Source organism: Grus americana, chromosome 9 (genome assembly GCF_028858705.1).
Source record: "Grus americana isolate bGruAme1 chromosome 9, bGruAme1.mat, whole genome shotgun sequence".
Taxonomy (NCBI): Eukaryota; Metazoa; Chordata; class Aves; order Gruiformes; family Gruidae; genus Grus; species Grus americana.
Genome location: NC_072860.1, coordinates 13,299,345 through 13,324,428, shown reverse-complemented (window position 1 = coordinate 13,324,428; position 25,084 = coordinate 13,299,345). Strand labels below are relative to the sequence as shown.

Genomic DNA, 25,084 nt, shown 5'->3' with positions numbered 1-25,084 from the left:
TTTTACGAAGATATTTGAAAATACCTGTCTAATTCCATGGCAGGTCCTGCATAGAATTTAAATTTACCTTTTGCATTAGACTGAGGTCTGTTAGTGGCTGTTAGAAGAATGGATGGAATAATATTTTGCAAGTAGGCAAAACAGTGATGCCTTTGCTTGTGCTGAAGAGTATCTTGCATTATAAATTTATCCCTTGACAATAAATTGGGGAGTGAATGCAAATTTAAGTAAGGTATTAGGACCTTGGGCTAATGGGACATTATTTTCATTCCTCCAAGTAATTCAAAAGTTTATGTTCAAATGTTGTGCTTAGGTATTCACTGCAAGTCCTGAAGCACCAATGTCCCAACAACCTTGAATACGAAATTACTTAGAAAAATTCTCATACATCTCTGTAGAGCAGTAAGGGAAGAATGTGAGCCTGTCAGCAGTCAAGAATGATCAGCTTCACATAAAGATATGTAGGAAAAACATGTTGCAACTCTTGTACCTTAAGCAGAATTACAATTGCAAGCAGTAACAATTCTGTAAAGTGTAATCAAAGCAAAGATATCTTTGCTTACAAACAAGTTTCTCAAATATAGTGAAACCCAACAATGAAGTTGTGTAAGTTGTACTATTGTCATTTAGATTTTTTGATCTTCTGCTGCTTGAGTCTAGTGGTCAAATTGCTACAGCTTATTCCTTTACCATGTATTTAGCAAAATTAGTAAATAAGGTGAAGAATTAGCCCAAGGGAATGAGTATGTGAATCCAGCTACATAGTAAGATGTAATAAGTTCGAGTTGAACCTTAGATGTGTGAAAATTGTGGTAAGAACAGGAAAGAAATTCCACAACCTCAGATCATAAAAGGACAGAGAGAGCATTGGCCTAGGGGAGCTTCCCATCAGTTGGGGAACTGGATAGCTGTGGTCCTGGTTACACAACCTCGGATCATAAAAGGACAGAGAGAGCATTGCCCTAGGGGAGCTTCCCATCGGTTGGGGAACCGGATGGTTCTGGTCCTGGTTACACAGCTCAAACTTTTCTCTTGTGAAATGGTTCACAGTCTCTCATGAAGGTAAAAATTTTGCATGAGAAGTCCTAAGGCTACCAAGGGGTAATTCTTTAGTTAACTAAACAATGTTTTACCACCTTTGTAATCTCTTTCATTTTTTCATAATGATATTTAATGGAAAAATGCTTATTCCTTAAATTTTCCAAGAACTTTTGGAGACAGCTGTATTCCCTTGCTCATTGCTGAAACTGATTGTGCTAAATGCAGAATAAATCATTCTTTGAGCTGTCTGTCTTCATTTTGAAAGAACCCATAACAGCATCCATATTTAATAAATCACCAAACTCTAGAACTCTCCACTCTTCATCCATCAGACTATAAGCAGTATAATGATTTATCCCCCGTGCATAAATCCAGGCTTTGGAAAGCATTAGAAGACTTTCAGCACGCTGCCTGTTATTCAATACCATCTCAGTTAGATAGAGCTGTTACATAAAACCTTTACAGAGTGAGATTTGCAGATGGATTTCTCTGGTTCTGTTAATGACCTTTCCATCTGTATCATCCCTCTAAGTTTTTCATCTCCAGCTGTACAGGAGATGCAGTCACTTAATGAAACCCTATGGTCTACCTGGCACAGAAAGGAATAATTTATGCAATGTTTCTCAGTAGAAAAGCGTAGTTAATTCCAGTTTCCAGAAAGCAAAATTCTAAGTGTAAAATAAAAAAGAAAAAATGAAAAGGTGATTTACTTCACTAATGTTAAGGAAGATTGGGGTTTTGCTAACTGAGGGGAGAGAATAATTTTGCTAATCGGAGAAGAGGGGGAGCATTGTTATAAAGTATGTTGCGTTACACTTGGTCTCCTAAAAACATTTTAATTCATATTAGAAAATTTTAGAAAAAGGCCTCTTAGGGTCTTTTTGTAGACCCAAGGACAGCCCTTACATCCCTCACATACCTCATCTTGGCTTTACGAATGAGGATAACTTTGACCAAAGCTGAAAAGCTGACAGGGAGCAGGGACTGCACAATAAAAGGTGAGTCAGGGAAGGGGAAAGCAGCTGGTTTTCTTGGACTGAATTTAGCTCATTTACTGCAGATGCAAGGGAAACTCATTGGAAATGCTAGGGGTAATAAAGAAAAGAAAATCTTTGTTCAAGGGAGAATGTATTGTAAAATTGCTTGGCTTAAGAGTTTGGCTACTACTGGATATTGTAAGACTAGGAACGTGAATAATTTGTCACAGAAATACTTATGAAATTGATAAATAGTAAAGCAAAAGGATGATGCAAGAAGTTGTGAAATCAGAGGAACTTGCAGATAAGGGAACCTCTCACGGCCAGGGCAAGGAAATGAATACAGGTTGCGGGGAGGGGAAACCACCACTACACCACAAGATGAAGCTGCCACTTCAAGCAAAAAGCAGTCATGTGGTAAGATTTGATCTTAAAATTAGTGAGACAGGAGGTAAAAAAGGGATAAAAACCCCACAGAAAATAGCAAGAGGTTGGAGGGAGAGAATAACAAGGAATAAAGCTGCAGCTCTCCCAGGGTGGAGGGAAGAACCTGGCTAATGGAGAATTCTGTTGTGTTGATCTGGGGCTCTACGTATGCTTTCATGATATATATACTTATACACGCTATACTAATGTACTGGATCAGATCACTCGAGGACTCTACTCAGTCACCATGCACAGGGAGACTTCCATACATTGCCAATTTTGTTCTGGAGAGACTTTATCCTCTGTTCTACAGCTATATTTGACATATCACTTGGTTTTGGTTTATTTGCATTTTTTTTCCACTGATAACACTATGTTATTAAAGACAGCAGTGAGGAGAAAATATACAGGAAAGCATTGCAACAAAAAACAGAGGGAGAAGAGATGAGAACAGGGATTGACGATGATTGTAGCTCCTATTTTTCAATGGGTGGCAATAGGTGGCAGTGTTAGCACAGGAATTATGTTTTCACTGCTTAAAACCTTGCTCTGAGATTCACAGAGCAGTTTCGCTAGTTGTCATTCTGATTTTCTGAGTGGAAGAATTTCAGATTACACTGTCTCCAAAGTATGTATTCCCTACGTGAGTGTGGAAAGCTAGATGTGTCTTTCCCACCAAAGCTGCAAAAGCTTAAGCTTCAAATGCAATTAAGTGCCACTAGGAAAATTAAAAAACGTGTGTGAAAGTATGTTAAACTGTGCTTGATTTAAAGAAGCCCAGACAAATAGTGTGTAACATCCTTAAAGCCGCATTAGGCTTGGTAAATGGTAGAATTTCGAATTGGACTATGCTTTCTGACACAATTTACTACATAATGAAAAAAGGTTAATATATCACAGCAGGGTACATCAAAGCAGACAGCCTAATTTCATTGCTGGTTTAATGTCACTAATTTACATCTGAGATGCATTTAGCCCCCTAGACATGAGATGGCTTCAGTAGCCAGTGACATGGACTGAGCAACCCCGGGACCGTGAGCCCTGCGGGGCGGCGGAGGGGGGCAAGGGATGGGTGAGCTGCGGCCAGGCGGGCCTGGGAATCTGCTCCCCAAGGCTTTGGTTGTGGTTTTCTTTTTTTTTTTTTTTTTAAAATTTAAACTTGCTGCTCATGCCTTGGCTGGTTTAACCTTTACCTGACCTAGTTATTGAACCAGGGCAGCTGGTAGCAGCTGAGCAAGTCAATATTTCTCCTTTCTTGATTGCCATTTACAGAGGAGCAAACAGAAACTGGTATGAGGCTGGGCAGCACTCACAGAGGGAAGCCCGTGCTGGTGCTGGACACACCAGGACTTCAGCAACTCCTGGTGTCCCTGGCCCTGCTGTGCAACCAGCAGAGTCCCTGATTACCAATGCATGCAAAAAAAAAAAAAATTGGGGAGTAGGCTAGTGCAATGCAGGGACTGCTGGCCTGGCCTTCTGGACAGGAGCTTCCTGTTCCTTGTCACGTGTGCTACAGAAAGGGAGTGACGTGGAGACAACCAACAACAACAAAATTCCCGTGCAACTCTACATCATGACTGCAAGGAGCACGGACAAAGGCATATTTCAAAGGTAAGTGCTCAAATGCTGCAACTCTGCCGTAGTGCTGCACACGAAGCTGGGAGGCGGAGCTGGCACCATGGTGATGCTGTGAGCTGGCACTGAGCCCCAACAGCGAGCGGTGGGTGGCAAACGCTGCATGGAAACTCCTATGCAAACTGGGAAAGCTGGGGTTTATGGTGAAGGCTATAATTATACCTATTCATAAGAAAATTATAAACAAAGGCAACTTGCTAATTTAAATGACCTAGTCATAGATTTTGACCCTGAAGTCACTAAAGACCTTGGGGGTGCCTTGACTTTGTGGCTTACAGCAGCATTCTGCGGGTGTTACGTATAACCAGCACGTCAGCGCAACAGTGTTTTGTAACTGAGATCCTGGCTGCGTGTTCCTGAAGTATGGTCCCTCTTGTGTATGTGTACAGTTCCTCCTGAGTGTTGGGATTTTTTTGGCACAATTTGAATAGCACAACCTCCCAAAGTATCTGAACTTGCACAAGCCTCGCTTTGTGCTGTTCCGCTTTCTATTTAGTTATACCCTGCTATACAACTGAGCTGTTGTGTACATCATCAATGAGCTCACTCTCCAACAGTCTTTACATTCTGTAAGTTGTTCCTTCAGTTCTTTAGGATCTTTCCCAATCCCCCCAGCTGATATTTCAGCTCCGGCTCTGTCTCCTGGTGTTACTGTGGCTCTCTCCAGTCATGCAGTGTGATACAGAGCAACACTTGGCCTGGCGAATTTGAGCAAAATGAATCCTAATACTGCAAGGGTTGTGTACATTTGCCGGAGACCTACACGTTAGCAGTTGAATCCTGTCGTCTTTCGCTCCTACAGCCAGTCCTGCTTTTTAACTGGTATAAAACTATTTTTTATCCCACTGAGTATGGCTGTACAACAGAACCAAGGCACACTGCTTCACTGTGTCAGCAAATTTCTCATTTTTCAGGGAGCAGAATTTGTGGCTCCTGGAAAATATAGGTCTTCCAGTAGACTGAGGCTGAGCTTGCCGGCAGTCTGTTTATGTCCGTATTCTGCTTGCTGCCAGATTAGGACAGAAAAGAAATACAAGCAAAGTTGTTCAACACAGACAAGGACTCACTGTGCCATGTCCTCTTTTTCCACTGAACAAACTTTGGAAAGGCTGTGAGAGGTGGTGAGCTAATATTAAAATGCACCGAGAATTAAAGCCAGCCATTGAAATGAACAAGAACTTACCTGTGTATTGCTGCACACATTTTTCCATGGAAAAAAAGAAAAGAAAAAAGAAAAGAGCAAATAGTTAATGTTTCAGTGGTAGAGAAGAGAGCGAGAGAGAGGAAGGTAGAATCTCTGTTGAATAAATCAACGTTTATGTATGATGTTTGTGCTCCATTTACAGTGTTCAACTTTCTAAGCAACAAGTTTAGTTGAAGGAAATATTTGTGCAAAGTGCATATTAAAGAAAAGTAATGAAAAATATAAAAGCATCAGTGGTTATGTATGCTTTAAGGGAGCTACTACAACGCAATGCCAGAGTAAAACATGAACTAATCAACGCCGCTTAAGCTGCAAATACAAAATCTTTACAGCAAATTGTTTTTCCTGGGGATTTGCACTTCAGTAATTATGTGGTGAAATTTAGCAAAAGCTTTCACTATCAGATAAACTCAAGCCAAATTTGCAAACAGAAATATGCACTAGTCAAGTTTTTATCTTTTCAAAAAGATGTAATGAGGTGTAAACATCTATGAAATATGTTTGACTTCAAAATCCTATTGAGCCAAAGCTCAGTGCAGTCAAAGGCAATTAGTTGCCTGGTCCAGAGGGCGCCTAGCACCACCGATAAATCTCTGTATCTCAGCTCATTGCCAGCCACACCAGTATTTCTATCCACGTACAGATTAGGGGATTTTTCGTTAATGTACATTTAAGATTAGAATTTAACCATTTAAAAATACAAACATACCTGCTGACAATGGAAAAAAGCAAGACAATGGTGCTAAAAATATCAGGGCTTGAAATCTCAGTATAATCAAGCTGCAGCCTGGAGTGACTGGATAAGAGAGCGTGATGAGTGTTTTCCTTGGAGACGTGCTTTGGTGCTGCCTGATTACAGGTACGTGGAAAACTGTTGTAATTCCTGAAACTTCATCCCTTCCCTGAGACCATCGCCTTCCACTCCGCTTAAGCTATCTACCTGCAGTTCATATTGAGTCAAGTGCTTTTTTTTCAGCTAGGAGGAAGAATATGGCATATCCACCCAGGCCACAACTGATGATGTCTGTCCCTTTTGCCGCTGAGGTAAATCAGTACTGATAAAGCATTTGCAAGTGCCTTCCTACAAACTCCCACAGCAATTCCACTAATAGCTGGTTGCTGTTAGCAGGCTGTCAGCATGGCGTCAACAGTTTACTCTGCTGAGGACCAAAATGTTTTAATCTAACTCATGTTCTTGGCTGCAATATGAGGGTATGTAAGAGAAATGCAATGAGTGTGACATTCTAGTCAGAACAGCTGATCAAGTGCCTCTTCTCACGTTAAAATATAAGATCTATAATTTTTTTCTCCCAAAAGAAAGAAAAAAAAAAGCAGCCATGTAGAATTAAGAAGCAGATCCTGTTAATCTAGCAATTTTGTGCTTAACGTTTTTATATTTTCATGTATGATGGAATTCCCTAAATAATGATACTTGAATTAATGATTGCATTAGATTTAGTTAGACAATGTCCTGTTTATTGGAGATTTCTGTGCCTGTAGAGCAGTAACTAAGTTTCTTCTAAGTCCCATCAGCTCCTTGCTAACAATGGAGCAGATGACTAGTGCAAAAGGTTACTTTGGGTTAAAAGTTTACATATGTAACTCCTGAATGAGTTTTAGTGCGAGATTAAGAATTTATTCCATAAGTTTAAAATCTGTAGAAGGCTAAAAAGCATTCACAGGAGCCATCTCCTCAAAAGCTGTGTTCACTTCCTCTGTCACCCCGGCAAAGGCACAGGGTTCCCTGTAGCACTGCTATAGGGTGCGATCTCGGGGCAGCTGGGGAGGACCAAGGTGTTGTGCAGAGTGGCTGTAGGTCCTGTTGCCAGTGACGTATGCTGTCCCCCAGTGACTTGTCATGAACAGCCATCGCAAGCACAGCATACATGGAGGAACAAAGCATATTTGCTAGTACCTGTTTTCTGAATCTTTGCTTACTGCCAAATATTTTTCAGTGGGTTAGGGGAAGATCACATCTCAGAGAGATGCTGCTTCCTTGCTGTCATCCACCCATCATCTCAAGTGGTTTTTAAATGTTTAATCACCAAAGTATCAAAGCCTTTCTCTGCCCAGTCATGCTCTCTGGTTATGGAGCCCCAAAATGATGGGAATCACAGACTGAGGTTTGTGTGGAGTTAGAAATGGATGGACGAACTCAGAATCAAGCCTCCTCCATAATGACAGACCGATAAATCACGTGTGTTTTCCTCTACAATGCAAAGAGGGAAAAAGTAAAGGAAATGACCTAATTTAGTCATTGAGATGTATGGTGTGACAGAAGAGTTCTCCTAAAAATGCACATAAAATGCAAATCCATCTTTCCTGTAAGTGCCTGGGCAACAGTTGACTTCTGTGACTCACTTAAGAGAAATTCCATGAGAAAAAAGTTAGGCTTTCTCAGGGATAAAAAGAGTAAATGATATAAACGGTGATTGTAAAGCAAATCCCTGCCTAATATTCCCTGTCTGCACTATATGAAAAGCAAACACAGCCACTAAAACTTCAAGTGCTGCAGTAAGTTCCCTGTCTTTGAGAGGTGAAGAGTACACGCCCCTAGAAGCAGAGCTCGGCTTTGAAGGTCAGCCTGGGAGCGCTGATCCTTTTCAAAAGAGAGAGAGAGTGCTTCTTGTCTGAGGCTTTTGGCACGCCGGCTGAAACCCATGGACATTTAACCAGTAGCTTTTTCCTCACTCCAGTCAGTCGTGGGTCTGATGTGGAGTAATCTACAGTGGAGTCATGGCCAAAGCATCTTCCCCAATTGGCTGCAGGGAGAAACAGCCAGAGCGGAAAAAGTGTGTGGATGGCCTACGTGCAGCTGGGTTCAAATGTACGACGTTTGTTTATGGAAGCTTATTTTCAGCTGCACCATCAGCTGTCTCAATTATAGTCCTAAAGTATAGGGAGAAGAAAACGCTAGAATTATGTTTGAGAACAAGAGAATTATTTGTAATAATTCAACAGAACAAATACATATTGATATACAGCAAGCTGGGCTGCTCACGAACAGCAGCAGGAAGATGTGAAGAGCAGGATTAAATAGCCTGCTCTTACTAAACCAACAAGAATCTTCATCCTCTCTGACACTGATTTGGAAAAAGACACAGGAGGTACCAAGCAGAGAAAGAGGCTGCAATTGAGATTTTGCAGAAGCCTGGCTTTAGTGATGTAAGAGTTTTCTTGAATTTCTGTGATTTAGAAGGGAATTTTTTTTGCCTTTGTCTTGTCTTCATTTTCCTTTGGAAATTGCATCACAGTACTCTCTCTGGCTTTGGTAGCTACTTCAAGCATGGTCCGATTTAAAGATTGTATTTTGCAAGTGATTTCTGTTCTTTGGATTGGAAAGCTGGAGAGGTTATCACTATTATCTCTAAGGGGTTGAACCTTAACACTGGGTAATGTGAATAGCCCGTGGCAATACTAATACCTTACAACAGCTTTTTATAGTGATTTGAGGAGTCCTGATGGCTCACTAAATATTTAATAATAGCCTCAACATCATCATTCTGATTCATTCAGTCCCCTGCTAGCCCGGGTGGTGCTTGGTAGGCTTTTGCAGGCTGTCACTACAATGCTGTGCACAATGTGTCTGATGCTCCTCTGGAGTCAAATAATACGAAATTTACCAAAATGATAGCGGTAATAAAATCAAATTAATAATAATCTACTAGGATTACTTAATGTTGCTGTCTAAGGAAAGATGTTCACTAAACACTTTTTATCTTAAAAAACTTCCAAAGGTGTTTATAATATGGATGTGCTATTTAGGAAGTTGAAAAAAAAAATTTCCTTGCCTTGGGATGAGAAACTAGTAACATTTGTAGTAGTTCCTAGATTTGTGCGTACAATACAATTTCAAAATTACTTTCATGGATGCTATTTTGATAACTGGAAACCATGGCTTTTATGTTATCTGGCATCTTGAAATCTTTCAGATAGCACTAACCTCCTGGGGCCTGATCCAACAACTCCCTCGATCTGTGTTCAGTTTAGGTATAAACACTCCAACTGGCTAGCATAAAAATACACGCCAAATGAGAGGATTAAGTGATCCACAGTCTTGGGATCTGATTCTTGCATCTCATGAACCAGCAGCTTCAAAAGGATCTTGAAAAAAAAGATGAAGGCCACATGACTGGAAATGCCATACTCATGGCTGAATGCATTTACTGAAGTGCTGGAAAGGCATGTTGATGTTTCTGAGCACTGTTCCAGGTTGGAGCAGACTGGCGGACTTAAAGACGGTTGAGTCATCTCCACACAGAGCTGGCAGAACAAAAGATTATACACAAGAAAGGGGACTGAGCTAAAGATAGTCACATGTCCCTGTCATGAAACACAGAGGATGAAATATGTATGGATCTGCAGAGATTTTATACTGAGATTAGGCTAATACAGTACTAACACAGCTCTGGCTATGTTGCATGAGCATATTTTGGTACAAAAAGTGAAGGAGCAGCATCTTGAAAATAAGGATACATGAAAGGGAAATATGAAAATGACTGGTGTAAAGGATATTTTTTGTTTATAATTTGTATCAAATCTATCTGATTAGAAACAATTTAGTAGCTTAACACAAACGTTTACATTGCCTTTCCAAGCAGGGTGACAAGAGTAGTATTAATATTTTTTTTTCCTGAATCAGGTGTACAAATCCCACTCTGGGAACCTGAATGCAAGAATAAGTAATATCAATATTCCCCACTACATGTGGGCAGCATTACAGCTGAGCCACGGTGAGTTCTGCAGGCCTTATTTCAGCAGAATTCTGAACTCTAGCAGGCAGAATGTAAGCACAATGAGACAGCCACATTAATAAGACTTTCCTGTAAGTAAGGGTTTTGCAGAGGTGATAATTTCCTAGGTAGCTGCCTGCCAGAGTCAGATATAGAGGCTATAAGGTTTTCCTTATTTCCTTCTGGCTGCATCAAAGAATGTTGTTAATGTGTAAAATATCTCAAAGACAAGAATATCCTTAGATTGGTACAGGGATACAAGGAAAGGAGACTTGTGTCTACGCCTTTTCTTTGCTATGACAACAGGATGGCTTTTACCTGGCCACTTACTAGGAGCGTCCTGGGGAATGTGTGCTTTGTGTCTACCAAGTTTCCCTCTTTTAGGTACCTTGGAATAGAGGCTGCCTGCACAGTTTATTTGAGGACGCTATTAGGTTGAGTATTGTGATTTCTACTCTTCTAAACCCTATGAAAGTGATTTTGGCTACAGCCTTATATACTACGCATATCCTCTTGATGGACTGAAGAAAGACCGAGGAAGAGGGAAGAACAGAAGATGAGAGTGACCCAGGCTTGTCAGCATGTGATGCTCAGGCTATGTGCAATTTTGGCCACTTTCTTAATTCTGCTTGGGATTTTATGAACAGCCATTCACAGTGCTGGAGCACTGCTGGGCTACCTGTTATTTATTCCTCATGATGTTCCTCCCCATTCTGGAGGAGGCTGCTGCCTTCTTCCGATACATAAAGTAAGTTTGTTTAGTTTTCTTTAAATAGGAAGGAATTTCATTCCATCACATTCCCTAATGTAGAATCAATCTATATGTTGCCTTGAACAGTACAGGCTTTGGATTATCTGGAAGTGAAGCAGCCAGATCCCCTCTGAAACTACCCTCCTAAAGCCCAGACTACAGGAGCAAGATGTACTGCCAATGTCAGGTTTTGCCAACCTTGACGAGTCATCAGAATTACCTTAGCTAGAGACTTCATCTTCCTGAGCATTCAAACTAACGAAGCACAAACTGCAGTCTCTGAGAAATTATTTCAAAGATTCAAAGTAGCCATCATTCTGGCTTCTGTTGAGTGATGTGCTAAAAAATAATTAAATTTCCAAATCTTTTGAAAAGAGCCCTCTTGAGGATGTATTGGAAGTTCTCAATTTATTCCAGTCATTCCCTGAACAGCAGATAGGTGAGTTGTCTTGAATGCAGAGTGGATCGCATTTATCAAAACTATGCTGCTAGTCAAAGCTTGCCTCCTCTGCGCCCTTCCCGTGTAAGCTGAGAAGAGTCAAGCTCTCAGCCTTAAAAAAAGGCATGTGTGCTTTTCCTCACTGGCCTAAGTAGTACAATTGAGAAGAAGCATCCAGACTGAATGCTCACGTTCACAGTACACAGCCCGAAACCTAAAACTTTTTCATTGCTTCAGTAACTCCTGGACATTTTAGTGTTAAAGGTCTGAATCTGTTCTGCTCGCACAGTTGCCCAGCCAGTCACTGAGTCAAGTGATTAAGTACACTAGTGTGGGTTAGCAGTTGTGACCCCTGCTCTGCAGAGAAAGTTTTCTAGTAGTGATCTGAACATAACCTCCCTTCATTCCCCTTTTTTACCAAATAAAACTACGTGCACGTGCAATGCAAGATGGAGGAGAGGATGAGGAAAAAAACCCTCAGAGGCAGTGTTTAGTTCCTAAATGTTTCTAAGGTTGAAAGCACGTTCTCCTGCTGATTCACTCATGAGATTTTCTTGCTTTCTTGCTCGTGTCAGGGAAACTGCTCACAACCTCAGTTTTCCTGGTAACTGTATTTAACTGTTCATTTAAAGATAGTATTTTTACTTTCCACGCCTTGTTTTTATTGGCTGCCACCTCTTTTTCCCTGTAAAAGGTTTTCTTGTCAAGAGGCAAAATAGTTAGGTATTGCAAAGCCGTATGATATTTTCACCAACCAGAGAGGCACTAAATAAAGTAAGATCTGTGGCTCTTAGCTTTTCCTTACCTTTCCTGTGGTCGCTCTTTCACGCAATGCCTGCTGAAAAGTGGAAGCTGGAAGGCTCTGTGCAAGGCAACTTTAGCAGCAGCAAATAATGGCTAGCCAATCTCTGTTCTTTCTCTCTCGAATCCAGTGCTCCATAAATGCTTCCAGAAGTTGTTCTGGGGCCATCTGGGATTCCTCATCTAGATCATACAGGAAGTAGGAAATAAGACTAATTTAATGACAATTTTGTTATAAATCAAACTAAATTACTAAAAAGACCTACCTGTCAAAATTAGGTTTTGTCAGACAGCGGTTTCTATTTACCTTATACAAGTCAGCTGGAGAGAATGAGATCATTGTGGACAGGCGAAACGGTCATAAAACTCCCAGAGCAGGGGCAGGAAAAGAAACTTCGAAACCATTCCAGTAACAGAGTATATGAAATCTGATGTCTTCCCCTAGGGGAATACTTGTGGGACTTGCTTCTCTGCTCCAGTGGTTTTCCCAAATTGCCACTCCAGGAGTCTCCGCTAGGCTTCTGAAATGACACACACACACACACAAAAAAACCCCAAACCAAACCCCCCAAAAAAGCAGCTTTAGGGTAACTATTGTAAAACACATACTGATCTCCGCTCCTCTGTTGGTCATACACATGTAACACTTCAGTCTGTTTAATACCACAGCCTTATTTCAGAGGAACATTTTTTACATTGCGATGGTTTGTTGATGTAGACACAAACACTCGCAGAGACTCCCAGCTTCAGACAATTTCATAAACACATTTTTCCACTAGTTCCTATTAATCCCACAGTAAATGTTTAAAATTACTTTTCTTTCAGCCAGTTTTCTTGAATGGCAGTTCCTTTTCCATTATATTCTTTTCTGCATCCCTAAACTATAACAAAAGCAAGACTTTAAATTAGTCATTAAGATTAATTGTCCGTTTCAACACCTCTCATTTGAGGCTCTGGGAAGCATTTTATAGTTTATTGGGTGATGGGACTGAAATCTTTACAAGATCAACCCCGATCAGCAGGGTTTACAAGATACACTCTGCAGGATTTAATTCTTGGTTTCTTGTGCTTATATAAATCACGTAAAAATGAACGCAATGAAAGCAAAAAATGGGGATCAGACCTTCGTGTCCACCAGAAGCAGTGATGGAGGACTAAAGCATCTGGTTTAAGGCCCAGTCAGCAGGATTTATTCTCTTATGATGCTCGCTAACTTCTGTAGGGCAGGATAGGACATTGAGGCTGGAGCAATCATGTCATAAATGCTAAAGGATGACCACAGACAAAAACTTAGCATGGCTTTTCATGGGCACTCATGTCTTGCTGCTTGGTTTCAGTAAAGGAATGTAAGTCTCCTTGTAATTTCAAAGCCACTCATTCAATCTTTTGAGTAATTATGGGATGACAGCTGATTATACCCTGGAAATCCTTGCTAACACTATTAATCTTTTGCTCGTATGGGCTGTTTATAGCTATAATTATAAATGAATGAATTGTCCTGGTTTCAGCTGAGATAGAGTTAATTTTCCTTCTAGCAGCTGGCATAGTGCTGCGTTTTGGATTTAAGATGAGAATGACGTTGATAACACATTGATGTTTTTAGTTGTTGCCAAGCAGTCAAGGACTTTTCAGCTTCTCACACTGCCCTGCCACGGAGAAGGCAGGGGGTGGCCAAGAAGCTGGGAGGGGACACAGCCAGGACAGCTGACCCAAACTGGCCAAAGGGATATTCCACACCAGATGATGTCATGATCCGTGTATAACTGCAGGTTAGGCCGGGAGGCAGTTGGGCTCGAGGAGCAGCTGAGTGTTGGCTTCAGTTGGTGAGCAATTGTACTGTGCATCACTTCTTTTGTATATATTATTATTATTATTATCATCATCATCATCATCATTTATTATTATTATTCCTTTTCTGTCCTATTAAGTTGTCTTTATCTCAAGCCACAAGTTTTACCTTTTTTTTTCCTTTTTCTTCTTTTCAATTCTCTCCCCCACCCCACTGTGGCGGGGAATGAGCAAACGGCTGTGTGGTTGCTTTAGCTGCCTGCCAGGTTGAACCACAACAGTCAATGAAGTGAAGCAATTTCTGACTGGGTGGCTTGGGAAGGGAACTGTGACTATAGCCCAAAGGATTCACCCAGCACTCAATAGTGAGAGGTGCTGAGCATCTGCTGAGATCAGTGGGGTCTCAGCACCCCCCAGGAGTGCTCAGCATGTCTCAGCAACGGGCTGGATCGCACCCATAATAACAAGACTGGGACAGCAACTCAAAGAAATGTTCTTATTGAAGTTGAAGATAAATTAAAGGGAGGCAACCAAAGAGAAACTATTTTCAGACAGCGAGAGTAGAATTTCAGTAACATTTAGCCTGATTCCTTGGAAATAAAATATCTATGGCAGACTTTTTTATTAGGGTTGAAGTACTTGAGGCCCTTATTAAAGTCTCGCATACACATACTAAGTCAGGCAATGTGATGCACATTTTAATGCCATATTATTGCCAGATGGGCCTTTACATTCATATCGATGTATTTTTGCAAAAATTATACATACTACTTTTAATTCTAGTTTAGTTCTAGTGTTTCACTGGCTTGAGGTCAAATTAAATCATCCACGAGCATCTAAACAAAATATAACTGAAGAACATTTTTTCCTATGACTGAAAAGGGATATTTTAAAGCTTTTTATTATTTTGGAATGTTAATTTCTTTTAGTATTATTGTATAATCACAAACTTCTATTTTCAAACTTCTACCCCTAACTCATGTAAAATACTGATATGTGTTGAATTCATAATTCAAAATGAGTATTTTCTTTTTAGGAATTACACAAGGTAAATCATTTAACTGGAAAAAATAAGTATGACTTACCAACTCAATGGTATTTTACTAATCTAATCTCAAAGCTAAACTCAGGGTTGCTACTTTGATATAATAAATTAGATCAGTGATAAAACCACATGAAGCCAAAATCTTCTGTTTAATTCTATAGTTTGTATGCACTTGACCCAGGCAGTGAAATCATAGGGCTATGGAATTACCTCTGTACCACAAAGAGGACAAATTTTATGAAACTAGAAAGATATCTGAGGGGATAGGCGAGGATAGAATGGGAGAGGAATTAATTTGTTCTTCATAACAAATGACTAATGACTGCTGCTATTGAAAATACATGGGGAATGACTGACTTTTGCCCAGAAAAAATAGACTTTTGACTGTTATATGTCAACTTCATTATCTGTTAGAAAACTCTCTATGATCTTTATTGAGGTAAGAGACTTACGATCCTTGCATGATATTTTTTTTTAAATTCTTGGAATACTGCTGCTGGTGAATTGTTGACAGTTCCTTCTGCCACATGGCTTTCCACAGACCAATCTTGATATTTTTCTTTTCTTTTCATTTTATTACTGTGTAATGAACAATTTCAGTGCTGCAAAATTAGAGAAGGAAGTTCATGTGACCAACACTGCTCCATTTTAGCATCTGTGGAAAAGGTATTCTAGTGGGGCTCCAGAATAAAAGAAGAGATTTTGAGGCCTAGGTGCAAGGTGAGGTGAGTTCAAGGGCAGGCAAAGCACAGCAGGAGCACAGACTGTGTTGTTCTTAAAGACGGTGAAATGAAGAGTAGTTGGAAGATGTGAAAAAGGTCTTTCCTAAGAAGCTTCTGTAGTTTAGAAGGCAGATTCCTACGACAGGGCCTAGCTCTGTTTGGCTGCAGTGATGGGCAGGTGATGGAATGAACTATGTCTGCTTCCATTCCACGTGGCACCAGCTGTACGCATTTGGAAATATAAAATGGTTTGGGGAAGATGGACATTGCCAGCGCCATAATGATTTCTTACAGACAATTAGTAAAGAAATGGGGAAAAGGAGGTAGGCATAGGCAGATACAGACAGGGAGTTACTGAGACTGCAAAAGAACTATTTAGACATCTGAGGAAAAGGCACTGAAGGAATAGAGTTTACTATCAATTCCGGAAACTGTTGTCTCCTGCAGAAGTCCTGCAGAATTTTGCCCAAATATCTACCAGCTGAATTCTAGATATTACATTATTGCTGATCTATTGAAAATGTACTGGGTCCAAAAAAAGAAATAGTTTGGCAACCGATTGTGAGGTTACAGAAAATCACTTTTCATAGTGACTTTCTGAAGGGAGGACTGCTTGCGGTTGCACCCTTTCTGGTTTTCCTCACTGTTACTGGGCTTGTGGGACAAGAAAACTCCTTGGGCTCCCATATCCAGAGCCCCACAACTAACAGGAATGAACTGTCTCCCCTCCTCTATGCCTACTTAACCAAACTGAGTCATTGCTTATGAAGAAATCGCCTTGTAGAGGAAAAGGAAGCTCTTATTCTTTATGAAAAAAGCTTGATGAAGTCAAAAGTCAAAGGAGTAAATAGTGACAATAGCAAGAATGTGAGACTTTCTTGGGACGTGTGTAGGAATTGTTTCTGGAGTTAACCTCTGTAGTATAACATGCATATATTCACATTATGTTGCACATAGGTCTGTGTTTTGATTTGAGGGTAAGTTCCTACTTAGCATTTCAGAGATTTAAGTGTTGAGTACACTGTAACAGTAATACAGTACTGAAGCCACTTGCAACAGCACCAGGAGAGCTGAAGACCCTTCTAACCACCAGCTACCAGTTCGGGCCTTGAAGTTGGTATTTCTGGACAAAAGTAGCATTTCTAACCCAAGTGTCTGCAGAGACAGGGCGAGACAGAGCCCTTGGGCACTGCACAGCTGGCAGAGCTCAGTTCTGAAGTTTCACAAGCATTTTCCTTTCCATTGGCCAGTGTCCGAGTGAAGCCTCTGGGGATAGGAGATGTCTTGGCCACATCTGTCGCTTTGAAAGTAATGTTTCGGGTAGCTTTACTGTTTTCTCTTGGGGACAAAGCTTGCATTTTCTAAGAACGGTCAAAAATGAAGTTAGCTTTCAAGAGACCAAGGGAAATGACAAGAAAATGTAAAAGTTTCTAGTCAAATTCTTGGCTTGCACTTATAGACATGAGCTGTGTTTACATCACAGTTCTCTCAACCCATTTCATAGAATCAGGATGGTTTGGGTTGGAGGGGACCTCAAAGATCATGTAGTTCCAACTCCCCTGCCATGGGCAGGGACACCCTGCACTAGACCAAGTTGCCCAAAGCCGAATCCAACCTGGCCTTGAACACTGCCAGGGATGGGGCATCCACAACTTCTCTGGGCAACCTGTTCCAGTGCCTCACCACTCTCATAGTGAAGAATTTCTTCCTAATATCTAATGTAAATCTACCCTCCTTCAGCTTAAAGCCATTACTCCTTGTCCTATCACTCCATGCCCTTGTAAACAGTCCCTCTCCAGCTTTCTTGTAGGCCTCCTTCAGGTACTGGAAGGCTGCTATAAGGTCTCTCCAGAGCCTTCTCTTCTCCAGGCTGAACAACCTCAACTCTCTCAACCTGTCTTCACAGGAGAGTTGCTCCAGCCCTCTGATCATCTTCGTGGCCCTCCTCTGGACTCGCTCCACCAGCTCCATGTCTTTCTTGTATCGTGGACCCCAGAGCTGGATGCAGTACTCCAGGTGGGGTCTCACAAGAGCGGAGTAGAGGGGCAGGATCACCTCCCTCGACCTGCTGGTCACACCTCTTTTGATGCAGCCCAGGACATGGTTGGCTTTCTGGGCTGCAAGCGCACACTGCCAGCTCATGTTGAGCTTCTTGTCTGCCAATGTCCCCGAGTCCTTTCTTTTTCTTCAGGGCTCCTCTCAATCCATTTTCTGCCCAGCCTGTATTTGTGCTTGGGATTGTCCTGACCCATGTGCAGGACCTCGCACTTGGCCTTGTTGAAATTCATGAGGTTTGCACAGGCCCATCTCTAAAGCCTGTCAAGGTCCCTCTGGCTGGCATCCCTTCCCTCCAGTGTGTCGACCACACCACACAGCTTGGTGTCGTCAGCAAACCTGCTGAGGGTGCTCTCAATCCCACTGTCCATGTCACTGAAAGAGATGTTAAACAGTGCCAGTCCCAGTACCAACTCCTGAGGAATGCCACTCGTCACTGGTCTCCACTTGGACATTGAGCCATTGACTGAAACTCTTTGAGTGCAACCATCCAGCCAAGTCCTTATCCATGGAGCAGTCCATTGGTCAAATCCATATCTCTCCAATTTAGGGACAAGGATGTTGTGTGGCACAGTGTCAAATGCTTTGCACAAGTCCAGGCAGATGACATCAGTTGCTGTTCCCTTATCCACCAACGCTGTAAGCCTGTTTTAGAAGGCTACCAAATTTGTCAGGCACAATTTGCCCTTGGTGAAGCCATGTTGGCTGTCACCAATCATCTCCTTATTTTCCATGTACCTTAGCATAGTTTCCAGGAGGATCTGCTCCATGATCTTACTGGGTACAGAGGTGAGACTGACTGGCCTGTAGTTCCCTGGGTCTTCCTTTTTTCCCTTGCTAAAAATGGGGGTTATGTTTCCCCTTGTCCAGTCAGTGGGAACTTCACTCATACATTAGAAATCTGTCTTTGCCAGCTATTTCCTTTTCTTTCATTATTGCATATTTACAGCCTTGTTTCACTAATTCTTTTCATTTTTCTCTGCTACTGTTTCTGTGTACTTTTTGATAACAAAATGCCTCCTAGGACTTCTCTTGGATGCTCCCTCCTCTTTATGCACATTGGTTTCCACGTAACAGTGCTGTTTCAGAACCTGTGTATTAGTGTTTGGTGAAACCAGCTGCTTCTGACAGAGGTGAGGTTCTGGGCTGTGATTTCTGAGAGCACTGTGTATGTACGTGACACTCAGCTGCTGATTTTGCTCTCAGTTCTCAAGGCTGAAGCTTTGTCTGCTTACTGTCCTGTCCAAGGGAGTCGTGACATTATCTCCATGGTATTCTGAAATGATGCCCAATGGTCCTGTCTTTTTTCCTCTCAGATTTTATTGAAGAAATATGTCATTTATTTCATGGTTGATGATGTTGTGTTCTACATGTCTCTTGTGATTTAATTCCTTTTCAATGAGTTCTTATTTTTTCAGCTCTGTAATTACACTTTCTTTATATCTCCAAGTACAAGTGTTACTGTTCAGCTGTTTTGGATCTGAGGTGAGGTTTGATCTGTTGAGGACCTCTTTTGAAATGTTTGTTTACTTGTTTTCTACCTTAAAACTATAGCTGTGATATAGTAACTATTTTTTCTATCTTCATTTTTCATAGGCCCAATTTCTTGAACTCGTTTTAAAAAAAGAAGATAGAAGTACTTGCAGTATCATCCCAGTCACAGCATTGCTTGCTTTCAGTGAATTCAATCTAGGCACTCACGTAAGTTGATCAGCAGCAGTAGTGCTGGTTCTTGGAAGAGTGAGCAGAGGCCATTCATGGATGTGTGCATAAATGTGGTCATACTGTCTGTGTTCAAAAGATATTTGTTCTCTGGTGAATCTCTGCATGCCTGACAGAGGTGGCAGGAGAAAGTAGGTCATGAGTAATTGCCCGAGAACCGGAGGGTCTTTTCTGTTTTTCCTATAGTTGGCAACTGCAGCGTCATCATCGCATGAATGCATTTTCAGTATTTCCCAATTGCTGCTTTCCTGAGCCTCCTGTGTTCTAGGAGCTCCTTGGGACCGAGGACCCAGTCTTTTTCTTTGGTTTGCTCTATGTCCCTCCCTGCTGTGCATGCTGCCTGGTCCAGAAAGAATGAGCTCTCCCAATTAGCCATAAAAACATCTGGGCACGTAACGCAGGTTCTGATCTCTGCTCTGGGTTCCAAACAAAAGTATGCAGTTCTTACGGTTGCAGTAGCCAAGGTCAAGTTTTCCCTTCTTTCCCCCTTTCTTCTTTCCAGTGTGGCTCAAAAGACCCACATCTGTTAGGCCCATAGAGACATTTAGGATAAAAAATGAGGTGTCTATTTGACGATTATATAGGTGGATCTCAAGTACGTGAATCCTGCTTTCAGCACTAATTTTTGTTTTGGATTATGCCTTTGGTCCTCAAATAATATTTCCAAGGTGTAAATCCACACTGATTTCAATAGGTTGCCATCTGCTTTTATAATTTTACATGACTTTTAAACATTTAAGCTCTTGTTTACAGTATTTTTTGAATATACTTTGCATCGCAATAGGAAAAAGAGTAGAGACGGGCCAGTATATCTCTTTCATCATCACCGTGCTTGGCTTCAGTAAGCTGGTGATTTGTTGGGTCTTTCTTTAGTGATAAAATTGTAATAGTTTTGTGTGTTAAGATTAGGCAAATGAACTGTGTTCCTTTATGGAAACCTGGATGATAAAACGATGGAGTGTTTGACAGGTATGTCATTCACAAGCAGAGCGGATGAGCAGCGTGGTCCCCATACCAGCAGTGCTACCCCCAGAAGTGAAAGGGTTAGACTGGTTTTTGTTGGCTCATGGAGCAACGGCTCCAGTTGCTCACCATCTCCCGAACAACACTGAATTTCCAGGAATATGTTTATCGGGACGTAATGGCGGCCAACCAAACCACTGACAAAATGTTTTGAGAGGAGGTGAGTATAACCCATGGGGATAACATGAGGACGCGGCCAGCGCCGTCGAGAGCGTTTCCAGGAGTAGGTCGCTAACGCCAGCTCGGCCCCACTCCCAGGCAGGTACCGAGAGCGGAGGCACCGCGCTGGGCCGAGCCAGACTCGACCTGGTGGTGGGTCCGCACTCCCGAGCGCGCCGCCCGGCCCGGCCCGCTCCATCCCCGCGGCGGCGGGCGGGCGTCTGCAGCGCCGCGCACCTACGGCGGCGGCCCGGGCCGAGGCGGGGCTTGGCCGCCCGGCCCTCCCCCGGCGGCGGCGGGCAGCAGCAGGAGCAGGAGCAGCAGCAGCAGCAGCAGCGTGCACCCGGCTGCGGCGGCCACAAGCGGCTCCTGGTGCGCCGCCGGGCGCCCTCGCTGCCCGGGTCCTCCCACCGCCGTATAAAGCCTGAGGCGGGCGGCAGCGCCCTTCGCTCCTGCCCGCAGCGGAGGAGGAGCGGCACCCCAGGCGCGGCGGCTCCCCAGGCACCGGGTTTTCCTCTCGTTTTCCACCCCCGCCCCCTTTCCCCCCCACTCTCGGGGGCTGGCGGCGCGGGGAGCGGCGGCAGGCCGGCGGGTGCCGAGGGGGAAGATGGCGTGGAGCGGCGCCCGGCCGCCGCGCCTCCTCCTGCCGCTGCTGCTGGCCCTGGCGCTGCCGGCGGCGGCGGAGCGGCGACCCGGGCCCGGCCCCGCAGGTGAGGTGCGGCGCGGTGCGGCGGTTGGGGGTGGGATGGCGGAGCCCCGCGGCGCGGTCCCCCGCGGTCCCGCCGGCTGTGGGAGGTGTGTTTGAGCGCGGCGGCGGGGATGCGGTACCGGCGGCTTTGTGCCTCCCGGCTCGGTAACATCCGCCAGGAAGGAAATACTCTCCCGTCTCGGGTGCGGAGGCTGGGAACCGCCGCTTTCCCGGTTTATTCAGGTTTTTTCCCCATCCCCCACCTCCGCTCCGTGCTTTAAAACGCCGCCGTCGGCGCCGGAGCGGGCTCGGCGGTGCGGGAAGGGGCTGCGGCGCCGGCCGGGGCAGGGCTCCCGAGGTTGCTCTCCAGAGGAACCGCTTGACTGAAAGGGCTTTAACCCGCCGGGGTGGGTCACGGATGCATAATCCCCTTTGGGAAAAAAAAAAAAAAAAATCCTTAATGGGAAATTAGTCTCCCTGACTTTCTCCTTTTCTCCTCCCCCCTGCCCCTTCCCTTTTCCTGAGACAAGGTGCTGATGAACATGTTTTTCCAAGGCTAGGAAAAGCATAGCGTCAATCGCTTTAAACTGTAGCAACCGCTGAAGAAGTTTCCTACTTCATGCACAAGTCAGCTGGAGACTTGAGTGCCCCTTCCCGTCCCGCAGAGGCTCGCTTGCTGTTTTGCTCTTTGCGTTCTGCAGTTGCTTTAGCTTCAAGGAGCTAGAAGACAGAAAGAAATTTTATCTTCAGCATGTAAAATAAAAGAATGTATACAGGAAATTCCCTCAGAGAGAGGTGTCCAAGTACATGTATGTCCAGCTATATGCCAAAACATATTTCTTGCTCTAATACTGTTTTAGAATCTGTACTTCTGATTTCTATTCTAGGCATGCAAAGGTATTCCATCCCACTAGATTATTACCACATGAAATCCAAAATAGTTTCATTTCTTGGCTTGTTTACTCAAGAGTGTAATCAAGTTATTTTTAATATCTAGCTTAATTTTCTTCTGGCATGCAGAAGGAAGCTCTTTTTTTTTTTTTTTGAGAAGCAAGTTTTGTCAGCAAGCTCTAATTTTGATAAGAGAACTGCTGCCTTGGTTGATAACTAGTGTATAAAAAATTACAAAAAAAAAAAAAAAAGGTGTTGATGCATACCAGACTCTACTCATTGAGCTTTGCATTTCCAGTTTTCTTAATGCATTGCTGCTTTTAGTCATTCAGAGGATTTCCCTGAAGGTTGTGGTGTGCACTGTAGTTTGCAGTCTGTCAGGGGTGTGTAAGCATTGCTGTTCAGCCTTCGCTGTCCCGGGGGCATGTTTTCAGTAAAAAGTGGAGCTCCTATGCCTGTCTTTGGGGCAGTGAGATTGCTAGTCCAGCTCCCTTGGAAATCAGGTATTGCAATCACAGTTATCTTTTCCTAAATGTTTTTATTCAAATAATGCTTTTTTTAAACTGTGTACTTGAGTTGTGGGATCTCAAGCTGGTAAAAGCTGATAGCTGGTAAGGATTTTTCTTTAATCCTGCTGGTGTTCAAAAGTGTGAAAAGCTAAGAGACCGTAGTCCAGACAGCACTGTATGATTCAGCAAACCAAAAATAGACTGCTACAGCTATATAAATAATAAAAATGATGCTACGCAAATTATAGTGCTAGAAAGCACTGATACATCTATCTATAGATGGTCACACAGGAAAAATTAATTCTTTTTAATTTAAGCATTTGTAGCCTGAATTATAGCAGGCTCTGCTGAGTTGAAACAACTCCTTGAGTAGTTTTGTGACCCCAGACACACTGCCTGCTGTGTTACTTGTTTTTATTCCAGTTTTAACCCTTAACTGGTTTCCCTGAGTCTGTGCTGTATTACTTGAAGAGGGGCAGACCTTAGCGTGCCTCCAGATCTAGAAATCTGGTTTTTAATTTCTAGTCTCTTGACACTTTGTACAACTTGGTGTAAAGCAGCGTGCAAAGACACCCTGTCAGGTTTTAAAGGGGTCCATTAGTGTTGTTTGCTTCAGAAATAAGCTGTAACAAGAGTGTCTAAAACTGACTGCCAGGCTGCATCTTTATTTTTTACTAAGACTTTACTGCTTTACTCGGAAAGGCTTGGAAAAGTTCTAGCAAGAGAAGTGCCTGTTGCACAGCAGCGGTTACTGGAGCCATGAGCAGCCAGCGAGGCCCTGTGGCAAGCCATGTTTGCAGACATCCCTCCTGGCCTCCTTTGCCTCAGCTTTCTGTTTCAAGCAATCACAGAGAAGAGCACTGTTGAGCTCTGAAACACTGACTCCTGTATGGTGAAGGTACAAAAGTTTCTGTGTTAAAACAGCAGCGTTAAAATATTTCCGTTGCACCGTGCTTGCTGTATGCGTGTTGCTTATCATGTAACGCAGTCCAGGACGTGTGGAGAGCGAGTGGAAAAGACATTTGTCATTGTGCTAGAAGCTCTTGGCAACCGATGTAAATGATGTTCCCACCTGAAATGTTTTATTAATCAGCTGTTTGCATAGGAAATGGCTTCGCCACCTTTGAGGCTGTTCCCCAGAGTGGCTGTGGGGACTTGGCTCGCTGAAGCGTGCCTATGCTGAGGCATTGGGGCCGCAGGTTGTAACGGCGGCAGACATCGGGTTTTGAGGTGGGCCTCGTGGTTCGTTGCTCTTGGTATGTCCTCCTGAAAAGCGAGGGGTGGGTCTGGAGGGGGCCTGTCACAGAGGGGGTCCGGCTGTGTGGGTGGGTTTCCAGAGCCAGCCCGGCCAGCTGTGGGAGCGCTCTGAGCCAGCAGGCTTTCCTCCACCCCAGCGTCCGTCAAACGCTGCTCACAAATCCTTCAAGCAGTAATTGCTGGCTGGCCTGGCTGTGCAAGGACTCGTGTGGAAATACAGCACGTACTTTTGCCATTTCTGTTGACTTTTGTGGGCTCAGCCAAAATGGTTGCTGTGAGTGACGGTGAGCGATTGATAGGCCTTTCCTTCTGAGGGCACCTGTGGTACACAGCCGAGGGAGTGTGGTCATTCAGCCATCTTGTCATATTAGAAGTACTGAAAGGACTCGGCCTGCTTGGTGGAGGAGCGGCCCTAAGTACGGCAGTCTACGCGTGGCTCCATCTTTCTGCCCAGTTTTCTGTTTCTTGCTTCTCTACTGATGCTGCTTTTATCCAATCTTGTCACCACAGTATCTAAACCTGCTACATAAGCCTATATTGGGGAAAAAACCTCCTCTAGATCTCTTGGGAGTTTTGTGCCCTTTTTGTGAGGACTGTACAAAAAAGCTGCCACCCGCCTCTCACAGGTGAAGGTTAAAGGCAGGGAGTGATGTACCCAGGACCTGACCCAGCAGGAGACAGCATTTGGGTTACCCGTGTCCCGGGGCACCATCATCTCCATTCCCTGGAGAGCATTTAGGAATGTGTGTGGCATCAGTGCGCACCGCTTCAGATGGGTAATATCACTTGTGGAGCTTTAGGCTCCAGCTTTGAAATAAATGGTGAATAACAAATGAACAGTGTGTGGAGGGCTGTGTGTGTGTGTGCGCGTTTGGAAATTAGTTAAAAGTAAGTGAACGTGGCTGTGGAGGTGTAAAGCAGCAAAGTTGCTCTTCTCTTACATATTTTTCCATTGAAAATACGCGTCCTTGAAGACACCCAATGTTGGCAGTCTGAGTTCTTCATAGCACATAGTTTAGAGGCTGCACGATGCCAGTCTCTGTTGCAAAATAATAAAAAAAAAATTTAGAGGTTTTTTGGCCAGGCTTTTCTTTTTTTCCTTAGGTGGAGGGCATAATTAGGCTGTGGAGGTAGACCAGTGGTGGATGTGATATTGCTTCTTTCTGCAGTGTGCAGTGGGGTTGGATAAGATCACTGCAACTTTGACTGTAAAATGCA

At 43.3% G+C, this 25,084-nt stretch overlaps 1 protein-coding gene across 2 annotated transcripts in view; it reads left to right on the top strand.

The window, feature by feature from the left end:
• The first annotated feature begins 20,837 nt into the window (after positions 1–20,837).
• Positions 20,838–25,084, top strand: part of PLOD2 (procollagen-lysine,2-oxoglutarate 5-dioxygenase 2) — a 55,165-nt gene continuing 50,918 nt past the window's right edge. For both annotated transcript variants that reach the window (XM_054835228.1, XM_054835227.1), the window contains exon 1: positions 20,838–21,231. In XM_054835228.1, the coding sequence (XP_054691203.1) occupies positions 21,129–21,231 (103 nt within the window). In that variant the 5' untranslated portion in view covers positions 20,838–21,128. The remainder of the gene's footprint in view (positions 21,232–25,084) is intronic.